A 22,536-nucleotide genomic window follows, 5' to 3' on the forward strand; every position below is an offset into this window, starting at 1 on the left:
AGTCTTCGCCATCCTGTATTATTGAGCTTTTCTCTATATCCCCGTGTTACCGCGCAGTTATATTATGCATGCATTTTACTGAACGTGAAAACAACCAAGAGCGCGTTTTAAACAATCCAAACGCCGTTCCAGGTGTGGGAAGTCCGCTGCGGAAGATCAGCAGGTGATCTACTACGTCCGCCTGTCATTGAAGGTAGCACTCACTTCCTGCGGTTGGCAGGGCCAACCACCAAATGACTTCACTCTACCGCGAAGCTGAGAAGGCTTCTGCGCGCACACGAAACTTTCACGCGCGGAAGCGGTGACATATCGACAGTTACAGACTGGGTCCCTTCTAACCCCGGTGCTAGGTGTACATGTGTGCCCCGAAGTATACGAGACAGATGTGTGCCGATTGTGCGCGAGTGCCAAAGCAACTACAGCCCACACCCTGTGGAACTGTGAACTGAACCCGCGGGAGGCTGCTACACAAACGCAGCTTCCCCCAAACATTACGAACGCGATGACCTCGTCGGACTACAGCACCCAACACCTGGCCGTCCAGCAAGTGCAGGCGGCTCTCGAACGCCAGCTGCCTAGGATCGCACCCACGGGTACGGGACGCCTCTCGGAACTCGGGGCGTGCGGTCTGGCAGCGGCAGAAAGAGCACGCCGGCACGACGTCGTGGCCGCGTCTTAGAGGCTCGCCCCTACTGGGCTCGATCCTAATTGCAGGCTTTCAATAAATGTTGTTCTCTCTCTCTCTCTCTGCGCGCACACTGTTTATACCACGTGCGCATTTGGAGCTGTCGCTAATGAAATGAATTCCGAAAATGGTAAGAGCAGTCCAGTCGGAGAACCACGACGACGCACTTCATCATGTTGCGAAGGCGTCACCAGCACCCTCCGAGCTCCGGACGCCGCAATAGCTGCAGGAGCTTTCTTCGTGGCAGCCATCCATTTTACGTGCGCCGCGAAAGAAACGGGCGAAACACGTGACGTATTTAGAACGACAGTTGCAAAAAACATGTTCACCAAGATGCAGATCACGGCTCACAAAAAAAAGCGTAAGATTTCAGCAGTCCGCGCTATTCGCCGCCATATTATTAACGCTATTGTGGCTTTTTCATAAACTTTGCTTTACTAACCCCATTCTAAAACAGGATGTCATTCCAGCTCCGTCCTACAAACTCCCCACGTAACGGTCACAGGTAAAAGGTAGGGGTTCCCAACTTCCGTGCAAACACTTTTAATCGTTCATGCCAAGACCTGCGACGACTGGAACCACCTACCGTGCTCCATTACGAGCATTCCAGATCTTACTTCGGTCAAAGCGACTGTATCTAATGTTACGTGAATTGTTACCCACCCCAGTATATAACGCGTTCAGTGAATAGGAGTACTGTTTTTAATAAATAAATAAATAAATAAATAAATAAATAAATAAATAAATAAATAAATAAATAAATAAATAAATAAATAAATAAATAAATAAATAAATAAATAAATAAAAAAGATAAATAAATAAATAAATAGACAACAAAAAAACAGAGGAACAGCGAAATACGCCGGCGTACACGAACATTTTTCTTGAAATAACGTGCGCTTGCCTTACTCCCGCTGATCGTAGAACCAACGTTCCTCAAGACACATGCGCAGTGTGCACTACGCTAAGAAAAGGCGGAGGTTAAACCAATGCCTTTGTCAGTATACGTAATACTAAAGCTCTATTTATCGCCAGACTCTCTCCTGGAATGCCCATGAATTGATCTAATTGCTAAAGAGTATCCTAAATAACTAAAACTATATTATCAACTAGTAATTGTTACATTTGTTAAGCACCACGAAGATCTTGGAAATGGTTTCAAATTTTTCACGGCGTAACAATTCCTAAAAGAGGAAAAAATGAGTTGAGAAATGCAAACAACGGCCACACATTCTTCAGTAGAAGCAATGAGTGGGCACGTCGGCTGGCCGCACGTCAGCGTCATGACAAATCCGCTGTTGTTCTTTATGCAGTTTCTTCTGCTCGACCTGGCGACGGCTGGCACTACAACGGAAAAGGAACCAACTCTCGTCATTCACACGCGCACCACCAACGGAGACTGCGCACAAGAACTACCGCTCTACGATGAGCACTGGGCATCCGGGTTACCATCGTCAACGACATCGCCGCAGCAAAGTATAAGAAGCCTGTCGCCACCGGACCACTTCAGTGGGCACGTCGGCTGGCCGCACGTCAGCGTCATGACAAATCCGCTGTTGTTCTTTATGCAGTTTCTTCTGCTCGACCTGGCGACGGCTGGCACTACAACGGAAAAGGAACCAACTCTCGTCCTTCACACGCGCACCACCAACGGAGACTGCGCACAAGAACTACCGCTCTACGATGAGCACTGGGCATCCGGGTTACCATCGTCAACGACATCGCCGCAGCAAAGTATAAGAAGCCTGTCGCCACCGGACCACTTCAGTGGGCACGTCGGCTGGCCGCACGTCAGCGTCATGACAAATCCGCTGTTGTTCTTTATGCAGTTTCTTCTGCTCGACCTGGCGACGGCTGGCACTACAACGGAAAAGGAACCAACTCTCGTCATTCACACGCGCACCACCAACGGAGACTGCGCACAAGAACTACCGCTCTACGATGAGCACTGGGCATCCGGGTTACCATCGTCAACGACATCGCCGCAGCAAAGTATAAGAAGCCTGTCGCCACCGGACCACTTCAGTGGGCACGTCGGCTGGCCGCACGTCAGCGTCATGACAAATCCGCTGTTGTTCTTTATGCAGGTCAGTAATAATGTCTCTACTGTTAAAACAAGCAATCCACTTTTTATTCAGCTGACGTGCCCACGAAAGCTGCACGCGATTTGTTTGAGTGTCCGTAAAGTTCTGTCGCGTCTACTTCTGTTATGTGGTGATATAGAATCTAACCCGGGACCGCCTACTTCAGAAGAACTGCTTCAGGAGCTGCTGAAGGGACAGACCACTATCCAGCAGAGGCTAGACAGGATTGAATTGTCACTTAAAACTGTCGAAGAGACGGCACTGGCTGTCAAACAGATTGACGTGAAGGTGACAGCCCTTGACAATACAGTACAAATCCTACAAAACAAGCTCACTGAGCTAGAAGATCGCAGTAGGCGAAACAACATCCTTGTTTACGGGATTGACGAAAAAGACGATGAAACTAATGACGATCTAGAGGCAGCCGTAGTACAAGGTGTGTTTAATACTGTCTTAGGTGTGAACGTACGCTCGGCAGAAAGAATTCACCGAATCGGACGCAAGAGACCTGATAAAGCTAGACCGGTGATAGTAAAATTATTCGATTACCGCGAAAAAATGGATGTATTTTCAAAATGCTCGAAGTTAAAAGGTACCGAGGTTTCTATCTCGGAAGATTACTCCGTGGCAACAAGGCAGAAGCGCAAAAAGCTATGGGACAGCACAACAGAGCTGAGGAGCACCGGGAATAAACCGAAACTGATTTACGATAAACTTAAGATCGGAAACCAGCTCTATCTCTGGGACGAATCCCAAAATAAGCGAGTCCCCGCGGGTAAGCAGGGCAGCACACAAAGTCATGACAATTGAACCGAGGCATCGGTTGGGAAGCGATTGTGTTGCTTAAACATAAATGCCCGCAGTATAGTAAAGAAAACCTCAGAACTAGAAAGTATAGCCATAACATATGCACCCCATCTGATAATAATCACGAAAACTTGGCTTTACAGCGATATTCGCGACGATGAAATAACCCCACCAGGTTACAAGACCCACCGCAAAGATAGAGACGGTCGTGGAGGGGGTGTTGCTATCATGTACCGTGACTCGCTCACAGTTACAAGGCTCCCCGACATGCCAGGGGTTGAATGCGTTATTATTAGAGTCCAGTTTGATGATTCAAGTACGATTGTAGGGGGATTCTACCGCCCACCAAACTGGGACAATACTTTTTGCGAGAAACTTAACGAATTTCTATGCATCTGCAAAACAGATCAAAATAATGTCATGTTATGTGGTGATTTCAACTTCCCGTCAATCGATTGGAACAACGAATTCCCTGATGCTCGGTCAACTACTGCAGAACCTTTTGTCGATATAGTCCTTTTTCACGATCTAACCCAGTTGGTTAGACACCCAACCCGCACTCAGAATGACAGCCAGTCTATTTTAGACCTTTTTCTTCTCTCAAATAGTTTATTAACACGCGACCCTAAAATCGAAGTGACTGATGGCATATCGGATCACAGAATTGTCTGCCTTACGTTAGCGATGAATCCCGTAACAACGAATAAAAAGAAAGAAAAGCGTTTGGTTCCCGTATTCTCGCGTGCTGATGACGTGGGCATACTCGACACATTGGACATATCGTTTTCACGCTTTATCGATCTTTCGGAAACTAGCCCATGCACGGTCAACAGTTTATGGTGTTTCTTTAAGAACCTTGTCTTGAAATGTGTCCGGGATTTTGTACCAACTAGGTTGAAATTATCTCGAGACGAGAACCCATGGATGACAAGGGAAATAGTGAGACTGAAGCGGAAAGCTAAAAAGATAAGAAAAAAGTGCCGCAAATACCCATCAGTAAATAACATGCAAGAGCTAACAGCCACACGCCTAGCACTTAGTAGCAGTATAAAAACTGCGAAGGACCACTATCAGAGTGTAACTTTGAAAAATTATATGCTATCCTCCTCATCAAAGTTTTGGCGCCATTTTTCCACAAAGAAAAGTGGACCTTCCAGTTTTTTAATCGATGGCGAAATAGTCACGGACAAGTTTGTGATTTCCGAGTCTTTTAATCAATTCTTCAGTTCAGTTTTCACTGACGAAGACGGCAGCTTACCACACTTCGCCCGTTTTGAAAATGTGAGTCCTATCAATAATGTTATAATATCTCAGCAGGGCATACTTTCATTACTTCTCAATTTAGACTCCAAAAAATCGCCTGGTGTAGATGGCATTCCTAACGCATTCCTAATTAGATACGCTGAGTGGTGCTCACAGTACCTCTGCGTTATTTACCAAAAGTCTTTGAGCCTAGCACAAGTTCAAGAAGATTGGAAGTACGGTAAAATTACCCCAGTACCTAAAACCAATGACTCGTCCAATATTGCATTATACAGGCCAATCTCTATACTATGTACTTGCGCAAAAGTCCTAGAGCATGTTATCTTAAAGCATCTGACAATTTTTCTTGAAGAAAACAATTTTGTTGATTCTCGCCAACACGGATTTCGAAAGGGGGTGTCTACTACAACGCAGTTACTTGAAACAGTACATGATCTTGCAACAATATTAGACAACCAAAGTCAAGTTGACGTTATTTTTTTAGATTTCGAAAAGGCTTTTGACCGTGTGAGCCACCAAAAGTTACTGATCAAGCTTAGATCAATCTTCAAAAATTCCGAAGTCGTAGGATGGATAGAAGCCTACCTTTAGTCTCGCAGCCAGATCGTCAACTTTAAAAATGCATGCTCCCGTCCCCAGACTGTTCGATCCGGAATACCTCAAGGATCTGTCCTCGGACGACTACTCTTTTTAATCTTTATTAATGATATTCTCCAAGATATACCACTAAATATTCGGCTTTTTGCAGACGACTGCATACTCTACCAGGAAATAACTTGCACCAATGATCAGTCTAAACTAAATTCGTCATTAGCAAAAATTGAATTATGGTGCCAATCCTGGCAAATGAAGGTTAACGCAGAAAAAACTGTAGCGATGACATTAACAAGAAAGCGCCACCTTTTGCCTTTTTTGTATTCCATTAACGGCTCTCCACTATCATCTGTTGCAAGTTATAAATACCTGGGCGTCATAATTACTTCCGACCTGAGCTGGAACGAGCATGTCGTGTACGTCCAGAAGAAGGCCATGCGGAAATTAGGATACCTAAGACGGTCATTGAGAAGATCAACAAGTGATATAAAATTGATGGCCTACAAAACGTACATCAGACCGGTCCTCGAGTATGCTTCTGTCGTTTGGGACCCGTATACTAAAATTAACATCACCAAACTTGAAAATGTTCAACGTAAAGCAGCGCGATTTATTCATAACAGTTACAGCTGGAAAATATCGCCTAGTACCCTTTTGCGAAGCGATAACTTAGACAGCCTTCAACTCAGGCGATATCGTGAGCGGCATAAGTACATGTATTTGTTGTACCATGGCAAACTACAGGCAAGTAAAAACGAGTATATTGAACACGTTACTCGGCGGTTCACGCGTGCGCAACATTCCAAAAAGATTAGGGAATTCTCTTTTCGAACGGAGTCTTTTAAACATTCATTCTACCACGTACCATTCACGAATGGAATAGACTGCCTGCGGAAATTGTAGAGCGTGATAATGTACAATCATTTATGTCCGCAATCAACGACCACACGCAGTCCGACGTTCCCCCTGTATCTTTGTAGTGTTTGGCTGTGCCTGATTGAATGCTTTTCTTGTTCAGGGTTCTTTCTAAAGTATTTGCAGTTGTGTTTTCCACTTGTTTGCTTCCCTGTGTGATTTGCGTGTTGAACTGATGTTAGGCCGAGTGACAAAGTTGTCGTCTTTGAAGTTCCCTGTTCTTTATTGCAGTTTTATTTTGCCACGCGACCAAATGCGTTCCTCTGTTTGTTCTATGCGCGTTATTTCCCGCAGTTGTCTAAAACTACTCCTGTTTCCCTGTTTTTGTATCATTATGTTTGTCCACTCCTGCCTAGGGCTTCTTAAATGAAGCTGGCAGTACCCTGCAAATAAATAAATAAATAAATAAATAAATAAATAAATAAATAAATAATTAAATAAATAAATAAATAACTAATATGTTCCTCCAACTAATAGTATTTGGGATGCAACATTTCTGGAAACTAGTGTTCACTGCTATACAGGAATAAATCCTGGAAGATTCCAACTCTATGGAACTTTAGCAAGTAGAAAGAATCGGAATACTTGTCTTAATGTCAACCTGAGAGTGGCTTACTTAAATACCTGCACGCAAGCACTAAAAAACAGTTTGATGAGGCAACGTTCAGCTTGTGAAGGTCCGAACGGAGATGATGTACTGCGGGGAACTGTGCGGTGGCTGTGGGACAAACACGTACATGGCTACGTATGTGGAACCCTCCTGTTCGCCGACCGCCCTCCGGATGTTGTGCTGCTTCGCTGGACATGCACTCTCGCAGCGCGGATTGTGCTTTCAATATTTTATGTGCTGAGTAAATCTCTGCAAGTGCAATAGCTGTGTAGCAATTTTTCAAAACACAAAATTTGCTTTCAACGCCTACAACGGAATGGAAGCTTGCCCGGAAGACCACCTTCATAAATAAAAGCAATATGCCGAACGGGAACGCAGTTACTGAAGCAAAAGGGCTCCGAGGCTGCATAAAGCTCGGTGTTATAATCAAATGTCCCAACAGATGGGGCGGGAGGTGTGTAAAGGCAGGAAAACTATTTCAATTGAAAAAACCTTGACAGTATTCATCATAGGAGGAGTGCTAGTTCCGACGAAGAGTAGGAGGGGTGTGAGAAAAAAAAGAAGAGACATTGTTACGTTGCAGAGGAGGCGGATGGGTTGTCTTTTGGCGACATTTTCTGCAAAATACGGAGATCAAGCAGCGAATTTATTTTTGAATGGGAAGCTTTCTTAATTGGTGATGACGACCTTTTTTAAAAACTACGCAATTTCTCATAAACCGGTTGGTAGAACGAAAAGCTCTGATGAGATCTCTGGAAAAACGGCGCAATCGTGAAACCGGGTATCCATTGGGGCAAGACGGTTACCTGAAAATCGCGAAATAAAAGGAACTGCTCTATGTAAGACCATACAAGCAGCGGTCACGAATAAAGAGTGCAATATAGTATAACTTTATCTCATTAACCATGCCTCGATATTCATTTATATCGTTTGTAGAGACGTTTACTTTCTGCTGGAACAACGATCGCATTGGTTCGTTCTTCTTTTGCCATCTAGAACGTTATTGTTTAATGATTGGCTGAACGCACTTTCAGCGAAGATTGAACGCAATTTTTACTTTCTCAGGCAGCTTTGTTTGGCAGGGGTGGTGACTTTTTTTTTTCAGACTTTATTTCATTGTTCTGAGAGGTCGTAAATATTACACGGATTTCCAAGGAATGTTCTTCAGTATTCTCAACCGCTGTACGCCTATTTGGGTCACTACACTTGTAGGCGCAGAGGTTTCTTTCGTTTAATGTCTAAGGCTGACGTAACCCTAAGGGTTCTCAGGAATCCGAAGTGCTTGGCGCTATTTTGCTTTGAGCCGACATTGGAATTGTGGAATTTATGCGGAGTCTTCCTGCCTCGAATTTTTATTTCGAGGAAGAACCTTTTCTTCCGGTGTTTTCCCTAACGTATTAACCTCGTCAATTTGCAAAGAAATTTGAACTTGTGGGGCAAGTAATTAGCCAGTTACGGGCATGACATCTGATTCGGTCATCAGGTAAATAGCGTTTTAAATTGCACAAAATATTTTCTTGTTTCCCTCAATATTGATAAGCACTGAGCTCATATACAAAAAAGATCACAGTTTACGGATAATTGTGTTTTTGTGGTGCAAAAAGTGAAAGTGCGCGCAGCACTACCACAACGATAAATGCGGTATGTTTTTCTTAATTATTCAAGGGGTTCAAACTATCCGGATCCGGACATTGATTATTTTGCTTTTTGTGAGCTTACAAATAATTTTTACATTTTCTTACGAATCATCTTACAAAATAAAACGCACCCACTCTGTACGCATACCATCCATGACATAAATGCGGCCGCTTAGTACTGCGTGTGCACAATTATTCTTTGTGAAAATAAAGTTCAGCATTTTGCAACACAATTACAAGCTATTGTTTGGCCAAAGGAGCCACGTAGCCCTTTTAAGGCACTCTTCACGTCATTGGCCGTCATCTTTCAAGGACTTCTGATACTGTAAAACATCACAAGATCTTAAAACGTGTGCAAAATTTATTCAGGTAGGTTTGTGGAGACACGTCTGCCGAATGAAAGAATTGGAGCAGAAAACAAAAACAAAACACGTTCTCCTTGAAGTACTATCGGGAGGCATTAGTGCCACTCCGTTTAGTACGTGAGGACGCGGGTGTAGGCGAAGCCGATCTTCTTGTCCCACAGGAAGTAGCCGGTCTCGAAGATGGCGTACACGCGGCGAAGGAAGTTCTGCCCGAGCAGCCAGACGCCGTAGCCGGGCTCCTGGTGGTCGCGGTGAACAGCGAAACCGCTGTAGCAGACAGCGCCAACCTGTGAGTAAAATTTGAGAGGAGAACAATATTTATAGGTAAAACGGTGTCATTCTACGGTTCAACACACGTATCGTGCAGTTGTGGCGCGATATTATTTAGTTCATTCAACGTGGTCGTAAACGTTCTCAGCGCCGAGAGAAAGGCATAGAAGAGCACCGTCTGCTGGGGGATATGTGTACAGAAGGTGCAATAGAGGATGAAAAAAGTAGAAGGTGTTCCGAAATGCCTGGTTTGGCAACTCCGCCCTTAACAGCCGGCGCTTACTCTGTTTTATAGAAGGATGGCTTAAAACTGGAGAAAGAAGAGTAATTTATTCAGGTGTATAGTTGTGTAAAGTAATAAATATCGGAAAGAGAAGATGGTGTTTTCTGCGTCGACGATAACGCTCCTATAGATTGGCGCTGTTCGGCGCAAGCGCTGTATCATTTAGGTCCAATACATACCCTTCCATTTCTTGCTACGTTCCGTGTTATTGTATATCCGTTTAATATGCAGAGAAACTTTTATACGATACACATAAACTGTTTCCTAGAACGTACAATTATTAAAATCGAAAAATAAACATTGTCGCCTCCATTTTCATACCGCACGTCAACAGCGTACGAAGGGGAAGGCGGTTCTCAACTACATTCTACGAACATTTTAGGTAATTTTTCTTTTTGCCGACATAAAGTGACTTGTTTATATAAATTGAAAATTTTAAATACATGGATTGACAATCCCCTTTTTAAAAAAGGCGACTTACAATTGTTACCCTAGAAGTTTAGTATCCTTCAATTTGTTGATTTTGTATCGGATCTCACGAGACTCCTAAATAACGTGCACCACTGCCACATACCTTGTTGCTTTATCCATGCTTCAGGAATTTCAGTTAAACATTGGTTTTTAGTGCACTGGTCTTTGGCACACGGTGCGGAGCTTTGGCAGCGGCAGCGCGGCTGTCCGAGTACCCAAGGGAGCTAATAGACACCGAAGGAAGAAATCTAACGGAGAAGGAGCATCTGGTTAAAGAGTGAGGCTGAGGGCGGAACGCGCTACTATGGTGTCATCATCTCCCAGGGCGCCGCCACCGTTCAACATGTCTGACTGCCTCCCCGTCACGATTTCGCCATGCCTCGCCGCCAAAGAACGCACTCCCCGTCACACTTTCGCCAGACATTGCTCCTGCGTTTGTGGCTAATCTGAACCACATGATATTTGCCAACGAAGTTCAAACACGATTTGCAACACGATCGGCGGCAGCGACGTCGTGCCAGATAATGGCAGAATGGGGCGCGGTCGCGCGGTGGCTGAGAACGAGATCACTTCCGGAGACGCGGCACCTACGTGCCGTGAACGACAAGATTGCAGTTCGCGCTTCGAACGAATTTACCATTAGCGAACGTAGGAATCGTCAGGTGATTTTATATAGTGCGACGGATTTGATTGTAGTGAACGCAACACAGAAAACCGGTAGGGAAGAGTTTTGCTGTGCGCTTTAACGGCCGCTGCCAAAGTTGCAAGGAAGACAAAAAATTTCAATGTTTGCATAAGATGGCCTATTATTTCAAACTCCTTTTGTTCCTGCTAACATGACGGCGCATCTTTATATTTATCGGATCAAGCTACTAAACCGACATTTTAAGAATTTAAGCGGATAAGTTCAATGAACCTCTCGTGGAAAAGGGGGCTCCTGCCTTGAACATTTACTCTTACCTTGACAACGTAGTCCTCAGGGCGGAGCTCGAACGTCTTGCCAGAAATCTTGAAGCCAATAACCGGCAGGCTGGGGACGTTTTCGCACTCAACGACGTACTGCGTGTTGATAAAAAACGTTTCAAGCAAAACCACTTAACCTAAGGTAAAAAAAATGCGCTCAAGTAAGCGAACTTGCTGTATTACATACTGCAAATACCATCGCAAAAAGAAACCAACAGAAACATTCTGATGTGTATGTCATCTGTTTTGTTGGTTAGAACCAGGTCGCTTTATTAAACACACCTATGTTCTTTAAAAGGTCAAAGCCCTACACCTTATGTGGTACTTTCCGCCTATTCGAAATGGTTTAAGTACCAGAACCAGCGTCCCTCATAATATGCAGTATAAGTATTTTAAATGCGGAATTGCTTTATAGTTGGCTATTAGGTGGTGAAAATGGCGCGCTTGGCTAACAACAGGGCCAGTGCTTTAAATTCGTCAAATATTCGACAGTAGTATTTACGGTGCAAAGGTCGATGCCATCCGAGCAAAGACAACAACGGCCTGTGCAGCCAAGGCGAGCTCTGATTCCCGATTGTGAACTCATACTAAACTGTAGCCGGTGCTATAATCAGTGTTTTAACTGAGCCTGTGTATTGCTAGAAAGGAATAAAAGCAAAAACAAATCTTATTTGTCCATATCACCGTGGCCGGGAAGCATACTCGCTAATTGACAGTGTGTACAAGGTTACATTTTTGTGGACGTTGTTACAGATGAGAACAACAAAATTGAAATTATTGAAGATACTAGCCTTTAATCTGCCCGTGAACATTTCTTTCCATCGTAGTGTGAGCAACCTAGCTTCGAAGCGGGCGCAGTAATTTTGCGGTAGGCTGAGAGATTCTCAGAAACTGGTCATGTTGTCAAAACGCTGTTCTTACGGGGTTCTGCGGCAGTTTAGCAATCAAAATACAGCGTACTGCAGTTTTTTAGACCCAGAAATACAACGACCAATAAAAAATACAACAAAAGAAAAGCCGAAAGAAGAGAATTGCTGCCTTCGTGTACCTCCTCGTCTCGTGTTCGGTTGCTGTGTTAGCTTCTGTGGGTATGTGTCACAAACTATTTCAATAGCAAAATATATTACCCCATAGTATACATGTTTATGCATGACCCCTTCTGGTGCAGGTAATTGAGATGTTATTGGACGTACGATGGATAGAAAAACGGTTGAAACCTGCTTTTGTAAAGACTACGTCAACTTCATGCTGTTATGAGAGCTGTCATTTTTACATGAGCAATCTTTAGCGGCTGCAGTGAATCTTCGAGAGAATACAGAATCAGCGCTTGTCGGAGTTATTTACCTCTGTTCCAATACATTTTGGGGACACCACCACAAGGCGGAAGCGCTTCCGTAGAGTTAACAATATGGAACTGTCCGCGCCTTTGGAGAGTCATTACTTCATTGCCCTACTGGGCACCAACACTCGCGTTTCATTCCAGCTGCAGTGGTGGTTTTTCTGATGAAGGCGAATTTCCCCAAACTCGGAGTGTCGAGATTCTGCGGCACGTGCAAAATCCTAAGTTGGTCCAAAGTTATACAGAACCCCCCAGTACACCGCCCTAATAACCCACGTGTATATTTGATGCGTGAATACACAACCCATTCATATATGACTCCCAGGGCAGCTAAAATGCATGATTTTGGCGCCCTCGTATCAGGGAAGGCTAAGGTTAAAACCACAGATTGGAACACAGCCGCGCTTCTTAATTTCTTTTCAGATTGGTTGGGTCCTAGACGAAGTGTTGGGGTATCGTAAAGTTACATAAGCTTAAAATACATTCCGCGAAGAATATTTCGCTTGTTTTCAATGCTCTAGTGCAGCGGTAACATTTTTTACACAAACCTTACAGCTCTCTGACCATGGCCCTGAAATTCTCACCTCGCCGTGGGTGTTCCTGGTGGCGTTCAAGGTCTTGTGGATGAGGTCGATCTGCTTCTCGGGACCGTAGATGAAGGGGAGGGTGGACACAAGAACACCGGTCACGTAGTCGGTAACAACCCAACGGGGACCCACCTTCACGCTGTTAAAATGGACACGCGAATTGATATGACGCTCAAAACAAAAAATTCGATTTGTCCCATTAACTCGGCTAGGCTTGCACGTTTGCAACTAGTATAAATCGGAGGTTTTCTATAGTGAATGGAATCAAAATACTATCGGAATCGCCATGGAAAGAGGAGATACGCGTTAAAAAAAGACAAATCAGGTGAGTTGGACCCTCTCTTTTGTTCCCAGATAGGCTCAAGACAAGCAACTCCATTGCGATCCTGAAGTATAATTTACGTGTTGAAACGCAGTGCCCAGCGTATGAATCGACCTGAAGGATGCCAAACAGCCTTTATTTACGAAAGGAATGTGTGTAAGACATCAAAGAAGAAAAAGTAGATTATAAAAAAAAACGACACACTTTTTAAAAACTGGTAGTCCAGGCGCTCGAACTGAGGCAGTTCAAGCCAAAACCTGCGATTCCACCGAGAGGCTAAAAAGGAATAACTGCGGCCTTGTCTCATCACGTGCCCAACAGATTCAAGAAGGGTTCGAAGCGAACCGGTGGTTGGCGCTGGATGCCCACAGGAGGCCATTGGCTTCAACTAATGCGGGAACGGAAAGTCACGTGAGGATATATGGACAGTTTTTGTCTGGGAACATTTGTATCGGGTACTTTTTAAAAGCCACGAGCAACGAAGCCAGTTGAGTCCGTGCATCTTTTTTGCAATAATATGGATGCGCCTATCTTGCAGTTAAACCTTGGGACTGGGGATAGGGCATCCACCATTTTGCCGATTCGTTTATACGGGTTTTACGTGCTTTCTGGGCTGAAAATGACACGTGTAGACTCACACAGCATGTTCTTAACTGCGGTTTTGCTAGACTCTGACCGGTGCTATGTGATTCTATGTCTCCCAACGCCCCCTTGCTCAAGAGAAGCTGGTGTTAAGAAAGCGCAGAAAAAAAACTTGCATTCTATTGGTGAAATTTTTCCTGTAAGCGTGCAATCGTGCCTAATTGCAGGGCCTTCTCTTTTTTTAACTTTTATTGTTGTAGTATTTTTGAAGTGTCTGGTTGAAATGTGCCTTGAACTCAAACCGCGCGGCAAGCTTCGTTCAAATATTGCGATAGAAATGTGGCATGTGTTTACGAGGGTTGAAATCGAACCATAGAACTTTTTTCGGCTGAATTGAAGTCAACACGGATCTTTTTGTTAGACTAGTTCCTGAGGTAATTTGCCCTTACGTTCAACTTATGAACTTGTAAATAAAGATGCCAATTAAGACGCGGTGCTTCTGTAGGAATTGAGTTTCCCTTAGTACGCGGCCACCTGCGGCAAAACTATTTCAAGTGAAATTATCCTTGGTTACCTAAAACTGTAATACATAGTGAAGTTTATATATTTATAAATGATGCAAGAGTTCTTGTGCTCCACCTCTTCCATAACTGAATCGTTTTTCATCAAAATCGGTTGCGATCCATCAACCAATCAAAACTAAACTAACCAAAACTAAACTAACAAAAATGACCAATCTAAACTAAAAGAAAATCTACGCTACGCGAACGGCCTTCACGGAGACTTATAGGTACTTTGAAACAATCAGGAGAGTTGGGGTATTGTTTTCCGACCGAAGAAGAGAAGAGCGGGTTCTAGCACCCACCCTTGCAGAAGGAAGAGCCACTGGTCGGTGGCGCTCTGGGTGTACGTGAGCTCTCCCTCGTAGTGGTCCTTCTTCCCTCCGCCGAGCACGATCTCGCCGTCGTAACCTTCCGGGGTGGGGTGCAGGTAGAAAGAGAACTTGGGCTCGGGCAGGAGGTTCTTGTAGAACATGGCGTCGAACACAGACCGGTGCTCAGCAGTGAATCGGGACTCCAGGCGAAGACCAACGGCTCCGTCGAAGTAAACACCATTGTAGATCTGCACCCACGGTGAGCCAAAAGATGACGGCCGGGATGGCACACTTCACACAGATGTACGCACGTCACCCTACACGGCTGTTTGACGGCTTCCGTTCTACATCTGCACAGCGTTTCTCTCTGAAGCTAACGAACTCGAGAGAGTTGAGCGTCAATAGTTTTCTTTATCCCATCCTCTGAATCAAAAACTTCGCTGCCAATAAATATCCTGTTCACGGAGGGATCGCAAGGCGCCACAAAACACACGGACACTTCATCCCTATAATGAGAACATAGAAAATGAATGCAAAAGTAATTCATATTCACCACATTTGACAAAGAGAACTAAAACATTCACTTTGGAAACGAGGAGAGCAACAGCACCGAGCTCCACGAGGCTACTCACCGCTCATGTAAGTAATGACTTTCATAACACCGCAGTTTGAAACCACACACTTAGTCTTGATCAGAAAGTGAAATATAGCCACAAATTTGCGTACAGGGTTCCGTCTCGAGCAGGTTATATTGGTGTTGCATTACTTTTCATTGAACTGCATAACAACATTCAACACTATAACCCCCCACAAAGGGTGACAGCTACAAGTATCGACGAAATTCAAGCGCAGAAGGCGGCGATCATTCGGCAACGATTTCAACGCGTCAGCAGAGCTTGTCTTGAATTGGAGGGCTAAGCAGATATACTGGCAGAATCAACAAAAACGGGTATACCGCGCTTCCTATCAACAGTAACTCCATCTCTCTAACTTTTTTCCGCAAGAAAGTTCTCATTCTTTATTTCTAGGTCTTATCAGAATGGTTGTCGACGCGTGAAGGAGCACATTGGAGCTGAAGTCGCATGGAAAACAAAAAGGTGGCGCTGCGTACCTTGGGGTCAATCAACGTGGCCTCAACAAAGAGCTGCTCGGGCACCCTGATGCCAGCGATGTTGAGAGTTTCGCCCGAGGCGGTTCCCATGATGCTGCCGCCGCCAACGTATGGGGCGCTCACCCAGATTCTGTAGTGAGAGTAGGTATAAGACTCGCTGGAGTCAAAAAGAGTGCGGTTCTCTGCATGTCTGAAAAAACGGCTTTTCCCACTGACCATCCAGAGAAAATGCCACCTCACCCACAGACCGCTGTCGCAATAAAACATGGAGATGTCGCTAAAAAAGGGGTTCTCCCACTCGATATCATTTGCGCGCATACCAATTCATACCCCGGAGAACATAGCAGAAATATTCTCTCGACGCACAACCGTTAGAGCTTTCATAGATTACGTCGCAGCTTAGCCCAGCTTAGCCTACTTGAAACATGTCCTTTAAAACATATCTTGAAATTACTGCTTCAAAGTGCGCGGATTTGTTATTTTGTGTTGTTTGGGTCTAAAAATGAAGTTGCTACACGGGCCGACGTCAGCGCCGTCGCCACCTACGAAGTGTATTGAGTTTGTGGGCGTTTAGATAAACAACAATCTACCTACACATCGGCTGCAGAGTACTTGGTGACGCGAATATATTTATTTGAAAGAAAATCCCCACAAAACAATCAATCATCTTTCAGGTGTTCTTTTCAAGGCACCAAGGTTGCGTTTCAGGGTTAAACGCCCCGTTGCGGTATGAAAAACTAGTAATCACTAAGAGAATCTAATTACGCCATTTTGCATAGTAATCTGTCAGATTATGTGGAGGATTATACTCTTCACGCACAATAAAGGGAATCAAATACAGATATGGTGGAAAAGTTTATCGTCTGCTTGGGTAAAGCAAATCAATCAAGCTCTTGTAACTTGCTTCTGATATCTAATAGGCGCAAAGATATTTCGTTTACTTTCTCCGTTGGAGTGTACTTGGTCCCAAAAAGCTGGAACACGCTCACCCCATATTTATTGGGGGCACCACCGTAGCCAAATAGTCAATTGCAAGCAAAGCGCCAAGGCATAAATGCCAGGCACTGCACATCGATATAATAAATAAAATGTCGGTTTCGCTATCCCACAACAATTAGTGGGTGCAATAGTTATTTCTCGGAAAACCACAACCGCGCTTATAATTTGAATTTCTTGATGAAGCTCCAAGATTATTTTGAGTCGTGTACATTGTTTTCACTGGCGTTTGTAAGTGAAAACAAGATAGTGTCTGGTGAACGCGTAATGTTCAGTTTAAGGGCCCAGCGAACACCAGTTACCAGCGCTTTCCAAAGGTGTTTTGCTGCTCGAGATACTACTAAGGAAAAGCTAGGAAGTCCGCCTTCCGGGTTTTCAACTAAATTAACTGTGGTGGCATAACACAAACAGCCATGCATTTTTAAGTACACTGCATCACGATATTTGTGGGCTTGCTTCAGACCATTTCACAGACATTTGACATCTACAAAGAAATATCAGAGTTTAGCGCTCGAATTGCCAGAGCTGCTACCACACGAGGTCCGGTCTTTAGTGTGGGTCGCACCAACATTTGAGAACACTTAACACGTAAGTGCGCACACAGTAATTGGCCCATTGACCTACACAGATATAAATGTAGATGCTGAATCAAAGGCAATAATGTCGTAGCTTTTGGATGCCCCCCCCCCCCCCCCAATTTCCTTTCTGCCCTTCACATCACGAAAAAAAAAGCACGTACGAAAAAAAAAGCAGCGTGGAATCCTACTTACCGCACTCCTAAACACTGCAGCCAACGGAAGGCACCCAGGTAACGTTGGAGGCCATGTCGAAGATGACGTAGAATTCTTTAGCGGGGGTCCCCACAGTGATCAGGCCATAGTACTGGAGCTGCGAGGATAAAATATTTCATGCGCACGTCCAAAGACGTACTGGAATAATATGTCGTTTTTTATGTCTGGTGAAAGAGATAAGGTATCTTTCAGTGTAGAGACAAACTGGTCCGTGTACAATAAAACAAAAACGTTCGAAAAGGTAGAATTAGCAAAATTGCTTTTTTTTCTTATTTTCTGCATCGCTCCACCTGTTCCGTCAGATGGCATTGTGTATTACTATGTATTTCACTGTGGCTGCTTCTTGCTGGTCGTAATAAAAGGCACTCCAGTAAGGTCTAATGCGGGCCGAATCGGGCTGTTTCGCTAACACAGTGAGCAAAGAGCTCAGCGAGAGCATTTGAGTTAGCAAAGGTTTCTGTTTGCTGCGATGGGCTACTGTTTCGAATTTCCTCTATCATAAAACCATTTAGAGCAAACGGTTTGCTCCAGAAAATAAAGCTATTTTTATTAACCTTGTTTCTTGGCTATTGCGGCTTGCGTAGGGACCATACTGAGTAAGGCACAAATAAGTAGTTGGTAACGGCAGGAAAACGCACTTAACGCTTAAATCTTTCGGAACGTTTGAAGACTAGACAATAGAATTCAGCACTTTTCCCGACGCTATGTCGTCGCAACTTCGTGACCGTGGTCTTGATAGCAAAAAAGCGTTGTTACAGAACAGCGCTGTCCATAATTCGTTCGCACATCTCTTGCAGTTGCACATTGATCTGCGGTTTCCTTCACTATCGGGTCGCCATCCTCCTAATCAAGAAACATTGTGCCTGTTAAGAAAAAGAGCAGGGACATACGAAACTAATGCATCGGTCTATGTAAAGATATGTACGCCCCCGTAAGCTTTCGAAGGCCACGTTTGACTTTGATCATTCAAATGAAAAAAAGGCGCATTCTACAGCAACATTAGAGGCTAGTATCCGCGCATATCTTTAGCCACGAGAAAGTTTCGGAGGTAATGAAAGAGCGTCCGCAGACTTACCTCAGTGTGGTTAAGGGGGGTGGAGTACACCTGCACCTCTTCGCTGCTCTGGCGCAAGTACTGGCTCTCCTCACCCTTGTTCCTCCTCAGGGGAATGCTATGGTCCGCGATGAACGTGCAATGAAATAAATACCGTAAATTATGCTTAATATAGACTTGAAAAGCGCCTATTGTGGACGCATTACCACAGAGTGTGATAATATATACTTTACCGCTGCTCTCTGTTGGAGATAAATGATAATCTTTAATCGTGGGCAGAGCTTTCCTCCTACCAGTAGCACGCACAAATTAATGTCCACATAAAGGCTCTTCGTATCGGTGCTTGCCTCATTCCGTTTGCTGGACAGCGGATTAAACTCGGTAATAGATTCCCCTCTGCACCTAAACCGTTCCAAAGGACACTGAACAACACATTTACGAGAACAACACGTAGAGCTGACAAAAGAAGCAATATATGAAGTAAAAAATCAGTAACAACGATAAAATTGCGGTGCCTGCAACATAGGACGCGAACTTCAGGCGCTCCGACGTTGTCCTCTTATCCATGGACGCCACAAAACCATTTTGTTCGCAGCTGTCTATAAGGTCTGCAGGATGTTCAAAGCTAACTGCTAGACTGCACTGGTGTTACAAGATGTTCCCGGTCTGCTCTGTCATGAAAACGAAATGCCTCCCTTAGCTGCACATGTTTTTGCTAAACAGCCAAGTGACGACAGGCTTATATTCTCGCTTCAAACATCTACAGCTTAGAGCGCGCTGAACGCTCGTGCTCCCATAATTCCATTATATTTCCCGATCAACGGGGAATGTTGCCTTTGCGGAAATTAACATGAGTCCAACATGGATTAGTTGCACCAGACATGAGGGCTTACCAGTGGCCTGAATATTACTAGCGGTCCCATAGGAATCGCCAGTAAACACCGATGCGCCAGTTTTCGCACTTATTAACACAGTAGGTGTTCACACATATCAGCGTTCTCCTTCACGCAACCACTTAAGCATGGCGTGTACGCCCATCGCTTGCATCCTATGGCAATTGCTACATGGCACATAATGCCATATTTAGTCTATGTCATCACTTCGTGTGACAGCGTTATTGTTGATAACAATAGTAATAGTAATACGATGATTCACTTGCGTATCACGACCATCTTTTCAATGACCTATGCAAGGCGAAGGCCTTCCAGATTTCCTTCCAATCTGGCTTTGCACCGTAACAATAGAATGTAGTGACTACATGTTAACATTGAACCTTGATTCCCGCTTCTCCTACTTCTTAGCCTTCCGGCCTAGCTGCTTGAGTTTCTTGGCCTTGAAACCGGTTGTCGGACGCAAGAATGCGCGGTCTATAGAGGCTGTTCGCTCATTTAATTACTTTTTCTTACTTTGGCCCCAAATAATAAAGTGCCTTAATATTGACAAATACATGGAGCACAGGCAACAACCCTATCTCTTCTCCTGAGCGGGAACCATATGCTTTCAGCTGAACGTTTCTATGCCTTACTTATGACGCAGCAGTTGTTTGAAGCCGTGTGAGCTGAGAAAGTGTTCAATAGTATAATTTTATGCAATGGGCGTTTCAAAGATAAAAAGAAAAACGGTGGCTTGACTGCAACTACCTCACGAGTGTGCATTTATTCCTCTTTGATACTGATGATATTCACAACTACTCGCATTTGGCTTGTACCTCCTTTCCGCAATGAGGGACGTCCTACAACAGCAGATTTACGCACTCCGGGTGTTTTCGATGCGCTATCGAAGCTATATTCGTAAAAAAAACCTTGCCATTTCCACCAACCTGTGTTGTAAGCAACAGGAGACTGATGAGTTTGGCATAGGGGTTTGATTTCCCGTATGCATACCACAAGGCTAAAAAAATAAGAAATATGTTATATGTAGCCTTATGTGTGCACGCGCGAGCCGCTGCGTTGTTCTGGGTTGCTTAGGCGTTCGACATGCTCACGGTACGTGAAAATAAACATACTTCGAAGTGATGTAAAACAACAAGGCGTTGGTCTTGTAAGATAACTCGTTTCTCGTGTCCAAACGCCCAGAGTTGAAGCGCTATTTAACGCTGCAGCAGAGTCTCACCTGATTCGTGCGGTGGCAACGCCGATCAGCGCGATCAGCGCAATACAAACGGCCCTCATGGTGGTGCGTAAGCCCTGTCCGAATGCTGGATGTCCCTTACTTTCTCGAACGTAGGGTTGGTCGATGTACTGTCGCAGGCCACCTTGAAAGGACTCCGACCGCCTCGCTTGCCCTATCGGGACACTGCTTAGCAGGGCTGTTTTCGTAGGCCTCTCCACAGACCCTTGAAACTTGACGAGTCACAAAGAAGCAGACGAAGGCAGCAAACAACATCATCCGACATGTAGTTCTGCGCATCTGGTCAAGCGGAACGGTCTCCGAAAGCGACCAGTGTCGTTGCTTCTGCTAGTGCTGGGAATAGACGAAAAACAGCAAACCCAACAGAGGTTTACACCTGGTGCTTGGAAGAGGAGGAGGCATGGCAAAAACGGAAACGTTGGTTTGCGTTGTTTAAGAAATACCTCTGCGGAGTTTCGGTTTTAAACACGAAAGGTGCGGGAAGCGCAGTGGCCTAATGCGAACCAGTACCGTGGAACTGGCCAATAACAAGCAAAAAAAAAATAGGCTATGGTTGCACGTTTGGAGGTTGAAACAAGATTTGTTTAAGCAATGCTGTGAGCTTTTTGTTGGTACCGTAACGACAAAGCGATGTAATGAGAACACTGACTGAGGGCGTGTTGTGGCATGTGTAACATCGAATAGCGATAAGACAGAATATTTCTGCGCCCGTGTATGTTTCTCCTTCCTGTGTCCAGTTTTTGCGCTAGTCCATTCAGATTCAAAGATCCAGGTATTCACGTACACTGGTTGCGTAGGAGGTGTTACAAACCGTATACCCTCTAACAGAAAGTTTTAGCCTATTGCGGGCACATTTGAAGCATTTGCATGATGCTTGCCCGAACGTGTAGTAAATAAGCACGTCAAGACTGGTTCGAAACAGAAATGTTGAACATTGGGAGAGGAAAAAGCCTCATTATCCGAAGCAGTAACTGACTTTCCCAAAAAACACACGCCACGGCTAATCGAGCCCCTAAAAGAGAGTAATGCAAACCCGATGTTTTTATACAGGAACCATAACTGAAATAATCGTTGGAATGGTAGTGTTATGTGCCTATTTCCGAATGCATTAAAGCAGTACATGACCCGTGAAGTCTTCAAAATGTACTGTTCATCGATATTCTATATCGTTAATGTAGTTTATTCCGTTGATTGACGGGTTAAAAATATGCATTTCAGATAAATAGAAGTGTCGACAGGCAAATTTCATAAATATTTGTTGTGTACAACGCAACTTGCAATTCAATAAATGAATTTTCATTCCGTAAGCAGCCAAAGAGCATCCACAAAAGTTGACAAAAACGTCAAAGAAAACTGCAGGTGTTCAAAGTGCAGCTTGGGTCGCGGGCGAGAGGTTGCAAATTCGATGCGTAGTAACGAGTAACGGAATGCCGGGAATCTTTTTAAAGCAGGATGTTGATGCAGAATAAAATAACTTTTGGTGAGGAAAAACGCTTTCACGATATGCAGCTTGTGGACTCTCTGCTTTTGCGTTTCTGTCCCATGCCCTCTGCAAGTAAGCTATGATTACTAGCGTACCAGGGGAAGGACATTAACAAGGAACTCAGCACCTCGTTTCAACAGCGACTGGCTTTACAGACATAAACTTGTTCATGCGCGCAGATTCCGGGTTCAGAATTGGTTATTACTTGTTTTTCCTTAGTTCATTCCGACGCCCCTGCGCCGGCTGGAGCTCAAGTTAATCCCCATTACTCCGCTGTATCCGCGTGTGCTCGGCATGCCATCATTGTTATCCGGTCTTTC

At 44.5% G+C, this 22,536-nt stretch overlaps 1 protein-coding gene and 1 pseudogene across 2 annotated transcripts; one reads left to right on the top strand and one right to left on the bottom strand.

Annotated features, from left to right (window-relative positions):
* The first annotated feature begins 1,932 nt into the window (after positions 1–1,932).
* On the top strand, positions 1,933–3,622 carry LOC144148407 (uncharacterized). Its single transcript, XM_077679943.1, has one exon. It carries the CDS (start codon positions 1,933–1,935, stop codon positions 3,577–3,579), a length of 1,647 nt encoding a protein of 548 aa, XP_077536069.1. The 3' UTR covers positions 3,580–3,622.
* A 5,341-nt stretch (positions 3,623–8,963) lies between these two features.
* Positions 8,964–20,861, bottom strand: LOC144149052 (lysosomal aspartic protease-like; annotated as a pseudogene). The gene is made up of 8 exons (XR_013318149.1): positions 20,716–20,861; positions 18,625–18,721; positions 17,529–17,646; positions 15,763–15,944; positions 14,643–14,899; positions 12,871–13,012; positions 10,945–11,043; positions 8,964–9,247 (listed from the first exon to the last, which is right to left on the bottom strand). The product of XR_013318149.1 is annotated as a lysosomal aspartic protease-like (transcript).
* Between the last annotated feature and the right edge of the window lie 1,675 nt (positions 20,862–22,536).

The sequence above is a fragment of the Haemaphysalis longicornis genome, unplaced genomic scaffold (genome assembly GCF_048455015.1).
Source record: "Haemaphysalis longicornis isolate Haplotype H1 unplaced genomic scaffold, Haemaphysalis longicornis Haplotype H1 scaffold_8, whole genome shotgun sequence".
Taxonomy (NCBI): Eukaryota; Metazoa; Arthropoda; class Arachnida; order Ixodida; family Ixodidae; genus Haemaphysalis; species Haemaphysalis longicornis.

Excerpts from the sequence above, each read along its gene's own strand:
- LOC144148407 (XM_077679943.1), top strand. The coding sequence starts at position 1,933 with ATGAGTGGGCACGTCGGCTGGCCGCACGTCAGCGTCATGACAAATCCG.